Source organism: Ichthyophthirius multifiliis (genome assembly GCF_000220395.1).
Source record: "Ichthyophthirius multifiliis unplaced genomic scaffold scaff_1120509251208, whole genome shotgun sequence".
Classification (NCBI taxonomy): domain Eukaryota; phylum Ciliophora; class Oligohymenophorea; order Hymenostomatida; genus Ichthyophthirius; species Ichthyophthirius multifiliis.
Window position 1 is genome coordinate 60713 of NW_004086099.1, and position 12392 is coordinate 73104.

The following is a 12392-nucleotide window of genomic DNA, read 5'->3' on the forward strand; positions in this document are numbered from 1 at the left end:
TCTATTTATTATTTTAATTAAAATAAATAGCAATAATTTTAGTAATTTTTTTTTATTTTACTTTTTTAAAAAAATTCATTTTAAATAATAAAATTTTAATACTATATTAAACATAAATTAATTGTTATATCCATTATTAAGTAAAAAATATAATATTTGTGTAATAAAATACTATATTATTCTTTATAAACAATTAATTTTATTAAATAATTAACATAAAAAATAATAATCATCAATCGAGTTTTACAAAATATTTTATTTCACAACTACTGCTTTTGAGATTTTTACTATTAATTGCAAGTGGTTACTAAAACGGTGGATTATACATATTACTATTAAAATTCCCTACTTATAATTACTTATTTTTAAATAATTTAAAATAAAACCACAAAACCTACTCTTTTTACTAATTGATAAGATACAAAACCGCAAAAACATTATCTAAAAGAACTCCCATTTTATTTTATAAAGCTGGAATATCAATATCAATAAGAAATTCATCTTTAAAAACAATATTTTTTTTCACACTTTATTTAAATTCAGTTGCATAAGCACACTCTTCTCCCAGATCATCTTCTAAAATTTCATTTCCATTTAAAAGTCCAAGTTTAATCTACAAATCATTATCTTTACGCAATTTTTTTACCTCTTCGACGCCTATAATGAATTTATTTTCAACTTATATTGAATTTTTTTCACTTTTTTCAATTTACATACTATTCGAATAATTATTAATGCTATTTAAAATTTATTAATCTTCTTATACAGGGATATATTTTTTCACTTAAATATTAAAGTGTATTTTCTCATTTCTTTTTTTTTATTTAATCTTTTAAAAAGGATAAGTTAGTTATAAAGGATCTTCAAATAAAAATTCAGAAAATGAACCTTCGTTTATTTTATTATTTTTAAATAATGGCTGTGCATACCATCCTAATTGTTATTCTTCATCATTTTAGGTTATTTATACAAATTAAAATACTATGATGTATTATTCGAATTCTTTTTCTTTTATGATTTCTTAAGGATCTGCTGAAATTCGTATATAAGCTCCTAATTCAACTTCATTTTTTTCGTTTTTATGTACTACTTCATCGAAATCATATAAAACAGGGTTCTAAAAGGCATCTAAAAGAATTTAATTTGGATTCATTATTATAAAATCAAATGATATTCCGATAGTATCGTCATATTTTTCCATTTTTTATAAATCAATAATAATCATATTTTCAGGTAGAAAAATCTTGGATTAATCTTTAATCTAATCTGAATTATAACTAAAACGATGTTTATTATTCTTTTTATTTTTCTTTTTTCTTTATTATGTATTTAACATAAATAATAAATCATCTTCTTATTATTATTTTTTTGTGATTGTATTTTAATCTGATTGTTATTAAGTAAATTCATAATATTAGGAATCTTAATTACTATTTTTATAAATGTTTATTTTATTTTTGAGAATGTATAAATAAACATATTATATTATAAAAATATATATTTATAATAATATATATATATATATATATATATATATATTTATATATATGATTATATATATATTATTATAATACTCATCTATATTTATAAATACTGGCAATAATTTTTTAAATTAATAATCTTTTATTACATATTAAATTATCATTTGAGTATTCTTATAATCTTTTTTAAAAGGAGGTTTTCTAGCAGGTGGTGATAATAAATAATTTATAAATTTGCCATTATTTAATTTATTATTCTTTTATAATTATTTTTTATATTTTAAATAAAAAAATATTACTTTAAAAAGATTTTGTAAAATCCAACCAATAGGTGTATTATCAATTGTAAGTTCAATAAAAAGATACATATTTTATAATTAATCATTACTATAATTTTCAATTTTTTAATTTAAATCAATTTAAAAATTTTTAGAGTAATCGAAAGTATCATTTTCTGATGTTAAGTTAATTAAGAAAAATGTTTTGCATTAATTTCCTTAAAAATCTTTAATAATATTATTTCTTTCATATAAAATAATATTCACTTAAACTTATTATTTATTAAATCCTATCATTTTTTCTAATTTTTCAATCCTAACTATTAAACCTCCTTCAAAATTACTTTTAGTGTTATTTTTATCAAATGAACTTTTATATTCTTGACTTTCTAAAGTGTTTGTGTTTTCATAATTTTGAATTTTAGTTTATGCCCTTTCTTATATTTTATATTTATTTTATAATTTATCTTCTCCTTATTATTAAATTTCTGTATATTATTTCATACTTTTATCATATTTGCTTGTCACTGAATTCTTTTCTTTGATTTCTTAATTTTATTTTTTTATATTTGGGCTATTTATATTTATATTTAGATTATTCATATATAAATTAGGATTATTTCCATTTAGGCTTTGACTATTTTATTTTTTGTTTTGTATTTCTGAAATGTTTGTATAACTTCCTCCTTACAAATTAGGATCACCACCATACATACTAGGATTACTATATTATATATCGTGATTTTTCAAATTAGGGCTTTTATTTATTTTTATGTTATTTGGATTATTTCCATATTATGGAATAAAATTGTTTCTTATGTTTAAATATTCGCTGTTTTCTTAAAACTCCTAATCCCATCCTCCTTAGAAATAATTTTACGGATTTTAAATTTACGGACTTTATATTTACGGACTTTAAATTTAAGGACTTTACATTTACATTTAAGGATTTTACATTCTTTAAAAGTGATTTTCATTTTAATATTAATTATTTTTTGTATAGGAGATTTTGGGTTATAAATCAGCTGCTTCATATTTTAAATTAATATATATTTTTTAATTAAAAATAATAAATAAAACCTCTATTTTCCCTTATAATTTATATTTAGGGAAATCTATTGGGATTATTTTCATAATTTTCATATTAATTAATATTTTCACTATCATAATTCTAATGAAAAGGAGGAATCTAATAATCAGCTTCAAAAAAAGTATAAATATTATTATCAAAATTAAGATCATTAGGGGTTGCAATTCTTATAAAAAGATAGGAATTATGAATAGGTTTTATTTGATTTTATAAAGGTAAACTAGGTTTTATAGCTTAATTATATAAAGGAAGTTTAAATTTTCCAGAATTTAATTTCAAATTATTATTAAATATTTTATGTATTGTCCAAGCCTTTTATAAATTTATATATATTTATTTATTTATTTAAAAAAACTTTATTATTTAATTCTCTTCTATTAGGAAACTTTTCATTAGAAAAAATCTCAAAGTAAATAATAGTATCTTAACATGCTTAAATATCTTGAACTAATCTTCTTTCAACAAATATGCAATGCGAATAAAAGCTAGATTATTCTATTGCTTTATATATATCTGTTTTTAAGTAAGTTTCTAATTATTAACCTTTGTCAAATATCCCAAAACAAATCATTATATCATCAAAAAAAGGAGGAATATCAGTTAAAAAGTCGAATCTTAAAACAAATCCTTCATAAGAATTATAAGTATTTTTTTCATAAATAAGGGATTAATTATTTTAAAATATGTTAATATCATTTTCTTGAGAAAATTTTTCATAATATTTTCTATTTTTTTAGAATAATAGTTACCTTTCTAATTTATCTTTTAAATCTCTAGTATATTTAAATTAATCGTGTTATTATTTAAATACATATGAATTCGGATCTAAATATCCCATTTATAATATTAATTATTTTTCTTTGTAAGTTAAATATTCAAACATTGCTTCAGTGTTTGTTTTCTCTTCTTATTTTTTTTTTGTAAATTATGAAGAATCATCAAATATTTTATAGTTTTTTTAACTTCTAGTGATGTTTTCAACTTGAATATTTGAATTTTTTCGGGAATATTTATATTAATTGTTTTCTAATTAAAAATCTATATCATGTATTCAAATATTTTATTTTTTTAGAATATAAAAAATTATTCATTAATAATTTATTTTTATAATTACTATCTAGTTAATCTATATGTTACCGAAAACTGTTTATTTATTGTTCTTTATTATAATTATTATTTTAATATCCTAAAAATGGAGCTTTTATTATAAATAAAATAATAATTCTACTAATATATAATTACATAATTTATGACTATTAATATTTCCTTATTATTACTTTTATAATTTTTATATATATTATTTTTTATAATTAAATATTTACATTGCTTAAATTCAAAATATTCGAAGCTGTTCTTCCAAATTAACTTTATTAATCATGTGCTTTAAAAAAAAATTAAGAATAAGAAAAATTATTGTATAAAACAAATATTTATAAACATACCATTCATAAGTTTATATAATTAATAATATTTTTGTATAATTTTTATAAAAAAAATAATTTAATAATAATAAAAACTTATTATAATATTAAGATTAAAAAAAAATTAAATAAAAAAATAATATATAAATATTTAATAAAAAAAAATATATTAAGTTTTAAAATAGATAATCAATTTATAATAAAATCAAATATATAAGCTTTTATAAAATATAATATAATTATTGAAAACATAAAGTAATATCTAATAAATATTTATATTAACTTTAATTTAATTATCTTATTATTTTTTTAAATTTATTTATTAATAAATTATTTACAAATATTTTAATTAAATTTATAAATAAACAAATTATTTTTAATTATAAAAACATATATTTTTAAAATGACTATTATTATATTTATTTAGATAAAATTTAAAAAAATATATTTTATATAAAAATAAAGATTAAAAAATTAAATTTAATTAATTTTATCATAAATTAAAAGTATTATTGCCATAATTACTATTATTACTAATATTACTAATATTACTATTATTACTATTATTATTATTATTATTATTTTTACTATTATTAGTATTATTATTATTATTTTTATTATTTTAATATTATTTATATTATATTTTGTTTTATTTTAATTTTTATTATTTTTATTTTGTATTTATTTTTATTTTGATATTATATAATTTTTTTATTTTTATTTATATTATTATTTTAATTTTAAAAGATATAATATATTATACTAGTTAATTGAATTTATTTTTTTAATTGACTTGTTTTAATTTAATTTTAAACATAATTTTTAAATTTTAATTAATTTGTTTTATAAATTTATTTTTAATATATCTTAAATTTTTTATTTATTTTTTTGTGTTAGATTTTTGTATTTATTTTATGATATAAATATTTTTTATTTAAAAATCTTTTTTATTTATATTTTTAACTTAATTTAATTTTTTTTTAATATATTAATTTATATATTTCTTTTTTTAATAATAAATCCCAAATTTTTCTATAAAAGAAATTTCCTAATTTATTTTTATTATTTTTTGTCCTTGCTTTCTCTATTTTTTATATTAATTTTATTTACAATAAAATTTATATAAATATAAATTAATTATTTTTAATTATAGTAAATTACAAATTTTATTTTATTTCTTCCTCTTCAATAAAAAATATATATATATTCATCTTAAAATTTGTATTATTTTAATATTTTTTTAAATTATTTCTATTTATTAAATTTCATTAATTTTTTTAAATTTAAACTATAAAAAAACTAAATATCCATAAAATAATAAAAAAAGATTTCAAAATTATATTTTTTATTAAGAATATACTTCAATAAATTCAAAAAAAAATTATTTCAAACTGTTTTGTCTTTTAAACTATTCAATTATATACTCAATATTTCCAAAAAATCTCTAAAAATAAAAATAAATTTGAAATAATAATTTTTAAGTATTTCTTAATATAAAAGCATTAATCTTCTTTAAACCTTGCTTTATTATAAAAAAATATTTTTCGTGTTATTAAAAACAGATTCTTATTAATGTTATATTAAATTTTAGAATAATTAGTTAGTTGGATTTATTTTTTATTTAAATAAAGGATTCAAACAAGAATAGAAAAAAATAAAATAACAAAAATATTAATTAAGATTTAAAAAAAGCATGCCATTCAATATTTTATTCAATGATAAACAAAAATAAAGTCCCCTTGTATTATATATATATATATATAATTTTTTTTTAATTTTTTACTATTTAATTAACTAAAATTAATCTATATTCGAATAAAATAAACAAAAAATAAAATATATATATATATATATATATATATATATATTTAATTATTTTCATTTATTTTCTAATTAAAATAATTAATTAGAAAATTTTAAATAACTTTTATTTTAAAAAAAATTCAAATAATCTATTCTCCTTTTTCCTATTCAAAAACCCACAGCTATTAAAGAGGAATTAAATCTAAAAGTTTTTTCTAATCACTTTTTTCTTAAATAACCTAATCGTCATTTTATTTCCAAAAATTAAAAGGATCTTTTTAAATTTTATTATCAATTTTTGGCAAAGAAACAATTTTTCCTTATTAAATATGTTAAAAAAAAATTTCTTTTTTTTCTAATTTCTCTTTTTTTTATAAATTTTCTTTATTTTTTTCCAGCATTTTTTCCATTTTTTTTATTTATTTATGTTATTCGATTTCTTATTTTTTGAATTTTTTTATTTCTCTCAACAATAATTAAATTTGTTTATTTCTTAATAAATAAAGTAATTAAAACTCATCTTTTTCTTATTTTAATATTTAATTTTCTTCTATTAATTAAAATAGAACTTCTTTTTTGTCTTAACTAAATGTATTTTAAACATCTTATTAATTTCTTTTTTGTTGAATTATTTATTCTATTCTAATATTTAGTTCAGTTATTTATTAAAGTTCCCTTTCATTTTCTTTTTATTGCTTTTATATTATTTCAGATGTTTCTTTTATTTATATTTCGGCTTATTTTAATTTTTTTTCTAAATGATATAAATATTGTTCTTCTTCTTCGATTAGTTGGTCTCTTAGAACTCTTTATTCTTCTTTTAAAAAATATTCTTTTAATTAATTGTCTAAATCTTCGTCTTTTTCAAATATTCTTTTATTTATTTTATATTGTTCTTCTTTTTATTATAGTTCTTCTTTTTATTCTCTTTATTTTTCTTTTTTTTATTATTTTTCCATTTAAAATAAAATTGTCTTTTAAAAAATTAAATATAATTTATTAAGAATATTTTAGAAATATACATAAATAATAAATGTTAATTAAAATTAAAATAAACTAATAAATTTATTATCCATTAATAAATAAAATAAATAAAAAAATTAAAAAAATAAAATAAAAAATGAATACTTAATAATAATAATAAGAAGAAGAAGAAGAAAAAGTAATGTTTTCTTAATTAATTCGTGAAATAATGAACCATTATAACACAGTAGAGGCAACTTTTAAACAAATGGACAAGACTAATAAAGGATATATAATCGAATCTGATTTAATAAATGAATTAAAAACTAATTTTGACATAGACGATGAAAACTATTTGTCCGAAATATTCAAAAAATTTAGTTCTGAGAAAAAAAACGTCACTTTTGAGGAGTTTAAGGAAGTTTTTGATGATGTTTTGGAAGATAAAGAGCAATAAATTTAACCAAAATAATTCAGGGTTGGCAAATATTTGCCTTTTAGAGATGAATATGAATGCTAATAATTGCTTGATATACTTTAATAAAATAAATAAATCGATATCAATGAATGTAACAAACAACAACACTTTAGGGAAGCAAGTAAATATGCTGGACTTATTAAATAACTTCGTAAACAGAAAAACTTTAAAGAATTTGTTAGATATTATAATAAATATTCACAAAAAGAAAAGGGCAATAAATATTCGATAAAATCTCTGTTTTTAGAAGACTAAAAATTTATTTCTCCTATAAAAAAAAGTGTATAAAATAATAGAGAAAGTACTTCTCCATAAAAAAAATAATATTTATTTGATCAACTTTAATTTTAGTAAAAAAAATAAAATTGTAAAAAATAACTTTTTGCTTTTGAAATTAATTCTAAAGCACTGTTTACTTCATTAGGTTTTATTTTTTTAATATGATTATATATTTTAGTTATTACAATTTTATTTATTAATTTTTTTTTAATATTTTTAAGAGCTTCGTAATTTGAAAAATAAATAATAAGAAAAAAATACTTAATTAAAAAAAACAATTAAATAAATAATAATAATAATTTTTCTAAACTTAATAATAGTAATTAAAAATACAAATTTAATTTAGTTTTAAATTCTGTAAGATTAAATAACAGTTCATAATCAAATTAAACATTGGGATCTAATAAATAAAGATATAAATAAGAAACATATAATATTGATCAATTATTAAATAAAATAAAAAATATAAAGAAAAATTAAAATAATAATTAATTTATAAATGAATAATAAATAAAATTATTTTGATTTTATAATTTATATTTTTAGTATTAATATAAAAATATTTATATATATTACTTATTTTAATAATAATTTTATTTAAAATTATTGATAAATATAAATTTACTAAATTTTATCAAATTATATATTTCTTAATATATTTTATTATTTATTAATTTGATAAATACTATAATAAAAAATTATAAATTTAATTTCCAAAAGAAATAAAATTAATATATATATATATTTATATGTATATATATATATATATATATATATATATATATATATATATATATATATATATATTTAAAAAAAAAAAAACATTATTTAATATATTTAAAAAAAAAAAAATATTTAAATAAAAATGCAATAAATAATTTTAAATAAATATTTATATAATTTCTTTACATATGTTTTAAATTAAGAAAATATATCTGATTAACTAATTTAATAAGTTCTAATAATAGGAGCTGATTATGTTTAAAATAAATATAAGACATCATCAAATATATTACAAGACATAAAAACACAATCAAGTAAAAATAAATTAATAAAATAAAAATAATTAATAATAATAATAAAAAAAAGATAAAATAGAAACATATTATTTAAATGATGATTAATAATAATTAAAAGATTAAATATTTAGTTTAAAAAAATAAATAAATAAATTAAATGAAAAACTTGAAAAGAATATTTAATTATCTCCAAAAGATTTACAATAATAGCCTTTAAAATATTTATAATAACCTAAATGTAAAAAAATTAAATTATATTAAATTAAAATAAAACTAAAGCAAGTAGAACAATAAGAAGTTGTTCATTAAATAATCTCGAAAACAATAGAAGAAATTAATTAACGTTAAAAATAACATAACAACAGCCTCCAAATAATGTACATTAACCAATTAAATTCAAACCTAAAATTCATCATTTGGACGGACAATAAGTGTAAAAAAAAAGAAAAGTAAAATAAAAATTAAAAAATAAAATAGAAAAAACTTAATGAAATAAGACACAAATGAGAATAATAAAAATTATTAAAATATTCAAACAACAAATCAATAATTCTAATAAAAAGCTATTCACCAAATTTAACAAAATCCTTAAAGCATTCTGTCAAATTAAAACTCATAATAAATATAATAAAATTAATAACACATTTAAACATATACAAATTAATACTAATAAGCAAACAATTCTTATTAAAATATCAATAATAATAGTTCTTATTATCAATAAAGTAGTTACTAATGTCCAAATTAATAATAGAAAATATACTAAAACTTAATCTAAGAATAAGAATAAGACGAGTAATATCATCAATAATAAGAATAATAATCTTAACAACTAAAATAAAATAAATTAAAAAAACATAATTAATAAGCATTTAACAAAAGCAATAGTTAATAAGTATTAAGTGGACAAATATCGCCTAAATTTAACTCTACAGAGTTAAATTCAAAGAGAAATAATCCAGAAAAAAAACATAGATAACCCAATTTTAATAATGAAAATATAAAAATAATCACTTAAGAAAGTTCCAAAAGAACATAAAAAACTCCCCTAAACCAAAAAAAGAAATACTATGACCCTCGAAAATTATAAAGAGGTGATATTTTTGATAAAAAGTCGACATTTGAAGAATAATAGAATCTCAAAAATGTCCAAAGTAAAATTAAAGATTAATTAATAGAAGCAAAAATGTTAAAAAAAAAAACAAATTAAATTTATATAAATGAAGATTCGGCTTAATTTGAAGATCGCCCTAGATAAATTAATTATACAGGTGAAAAAAACAATTATTTTTCAAATAATTCATCATAATAAAAATATAATAATTATTCCAAAAATGATAACCAAAATATATATAATAATAGCGATTCCTTTTAAAATTTTAAACCTATATAATAATAATATGCTTCATAATTAGCACATTCAATAACAAATTAAGATAAAAATAATTATAATATTTATGATAATTTTTATTGTTAAAATTAATTTTAGTCACATCTTAATCCTTTGAATTCTACTAGCAGGTCTATAATGAGCGAATTTTCGCCTTTTAAAATGGATAGTTAGAAAAAAAAACATTTTAATACTATTTCTCCTGAAAACAACTCTTCATAAAGAATTTAAAAAATGGCTTGTGGATAAAGATAATTGGCTGATAATACAGGATTTTAATATCAATAATAATTTTAATTATAATCTTAGTAATATGAAACTTTTATTAATAGATAAAATTATATCGATACATATTCAGAATCAAATAAAAAAAATGGATTTTAAGAATCAATACAATGTTTTTTTATTTAATTTTAAATTTTTATTTTTTATTTTTTTTATAGAAAGTAATAGTAGCACTTTTTCTAATTTTTAACCTGGAATTGATTTTCAAAAATATTTTTAAAATGACTTTTTTTAAAATAATAGTTAAAATACTATAAGTTAACCAATAACATTAAGAACAGATAGATAATGAAAAATTATAAGCATAAAAAAACATATATATTTTACATATTGATTTTTATTATTATAATATATAATTTAAGAAAAAGAAAAAATTAAAATAAAAAATTATATAATAATATATTTTTCTTTTATAATACATTTAATTAATAATTAGTTTTTAAATATATATATATATATATAAAATTATAAAAAATGGCTAATGTACATAGAATAGGTGATTATTAAAATAATGGTTAAGGAGGAAATTATTACTAAATGGGAAATTAGGAATCTTAATTAAACATGGGGCGTTTATAATAAATGAGAGTTCCCTTTATAAGTGCATATTTATTTATAATTTTTTTTTTATTTTTTTTTTAAAAAAGCTTCCGGAAATAGATATCAAGGAGATCCTAGAAAAGAAACATTTCCTTAAATGCTTAAGTTAAATTTATGTCCTTCACTTAAATTATTTTCATTTACAATTTTTATAATTTTATTAAATGTTTTAATATTTGTATCAATGTGTACTTAAGGTATAAATAAATAAGGATAATTATTAGAAATAAGGATAGATGTAAAACAAAAATAAATAATATTTTAATAAAAATAACAAAATATTAAAAGGTCCTTGATGAATTTGGTGCAAATAATGCTTAAAAAATCCAATAAAAATATTAATTATGGAGACTTTTTACCGCAATGTTTTTACATTTAAACTTCATTCATATCCTTTTTAATTCTGTTTCTGCTTTTATTTTAGTCTCTGTTATGGAATATACATATGGCACATTATATGTAATTATTATATACATATTAAGCGGTATAGGAGGAAATTTATTTACTGATATGTTCTCTAGTGTGAGTAATATTCTAAAAATAAATTATTTTTTAAAAATATATAATAAAAATTAGTTATTATTTCTGCAGGAGCATCTACTTCTTTAATGGGAATGCTTGCCTTATTTGTTTCTTATATGGTTTTGAATTGGAAATCACTTGAGTTTACAGGCTAACTTAGATGTATGTTCGTTTGTATTACTACTATTATTATTATTTGGGTTTTCCTATTATCTTCCGGGTTTTCTACTAAAAGTGGTGTTGATAATTTTGGACATTTGGGAGGATTCATTACCGGATTATTAGCTGGTATTTGTATCCCTAAACCTTTTTAATAAACTGATTATGAAATGAAAGCTAAATTTATTAGTGGAGGATTACTTGCATTCTTTCTAGGGTTAATGTTAATTCTTTTTTATACAGTAGTTAAATTATGAAAAAGAGCAAAAAAATAATTAAATAAAATGAATATATTTATTAAAAATATAAATATATTATTGCAAATAATAGCATATAAATAAATTATATACATATTAAGTTTTTAAAAAAATAAATATATACTTATTTAATTTCTAATTATTTATCTTTTAAGAAAAAAAAAAAACTAAAAAAAAAACTTAACAAAAAAAATGTAAAATATATAAAATTAAAACCAAGATTCTTCTTTACATGACATATAAATAGATAATCCACAAAATTATCCATAAGATACAGTAAATTGTATATAATTTTCTCCTTCAGACCCTTAAATTTTCGCTTGCTCAACATGGGATGGCAAGATCCATATATATTAAGTAAAAATGT

The 12392-nt window shown here is 16.3% G+C and overlaps 1 protein-coding gene across 1 annotated transcript, besides 27 other annotated features; it reads left to right on the top strand. All coding sequences in view use genetic code 6, as the record gives it.

Moving 5' to 3' along the window:
* Positions 1-1471: 1471 nt before the first annotated feature.
* Positions 1472-1524: a microsatellite.
* Positions 1482-1573: a microsatellite.
* Positions 1494-1563: a microsatellite.
* A 761-nt stretch (positions 1574-2334) lies between the features above and the next one.
* Positions 2335-2381: a microsatellite.
* A 253-nt stretch (positions 2382-2634) lies between these two features.
* Positions 2635-2699: a microsatellite.
* Positions 2674-2717: a microsatellite.
* A 1686-nt stretch (positions 2718-4403) lies between these two features.
* Positions 4404-4503: a microsatellite.
* Positions 4504-4777: 274 nt separating this feature from the next.
* Positions 4778-4875: a microsatellite.
* Positions 4791-4883: a microsatellite.
* Positions 4791-5004: a microsatellite.
* Positions 4823-5012: a microsatellite.
* Positions 4832-5006: a microsatellite.
* Positions 4870-5004: a microsatellite.
* Positions 4874-4988: a microsatellite.
* Positions 4926-5024: a microsatellite.
* Positions 5025-5191: 167 nt separating this feature from the next.
* Positions 5192-5224: a microsatellite.
* Positions 5225-5229: 5 nt separating this feature from the next.
* Positions 5230-5285: a microsatellite.
* Positions 5286-6106: 821 nt separating this feature from the next.
* Positions 6107-6138: a microsatellite.
* A 278-nt stretch (positions 6139-6416) lies between these two features.
* Positions 6417-6465: a microsatellite.
* Positions 6466-6956: 491 nt separating this feature from the next.
* Positions 6957-6998: a microsatellite.
* Positions 6957-7029: a microsatellite.
* A 121-nt stretch (positions 7030-7150) lies between these two features.
* Positions 7151-7191: a microsatellite.
* Positions 7151-7195: a microsatellite.
* Positions 7153-7194: a microsatellite.
* Positions 7196-8524: 1329 nt separating the features above from the next.
* Positions 8525-8600: a microsatellite.
* A 231-nt stretch (positions 8601-8831) lies between these two features.
* Positions 8832-8872: a microsatellite.
* Positions 8873-10961: 2089 nt separating this feature from the next.
* Positions 10962-12149, top strand: IMG5_159910 (rhomboid family protein, putative; the record flags this gene model as incomplete). Its single annotated transcript, XM_004030451.1, has 4 exons — positions 10962-11088; positions 11135-11325; positions 11376-11613; positions 11664-12149. The coding sequence occupies 4 exons, from the start codon at positions 10962-10964 to the stop codon at positions 12023-12025; spliced, it is 918 nt and encodes a 305-aa protein (XP_004030499.1). The 3' UTR covers positions 12026-12149.
* Positions 12150-12182: 33 nt separating this feature from the next.
* Positions 12183-12218: a microsatellite.
* Positions 12219-12392: the final 174 nt, after the last annotated feature.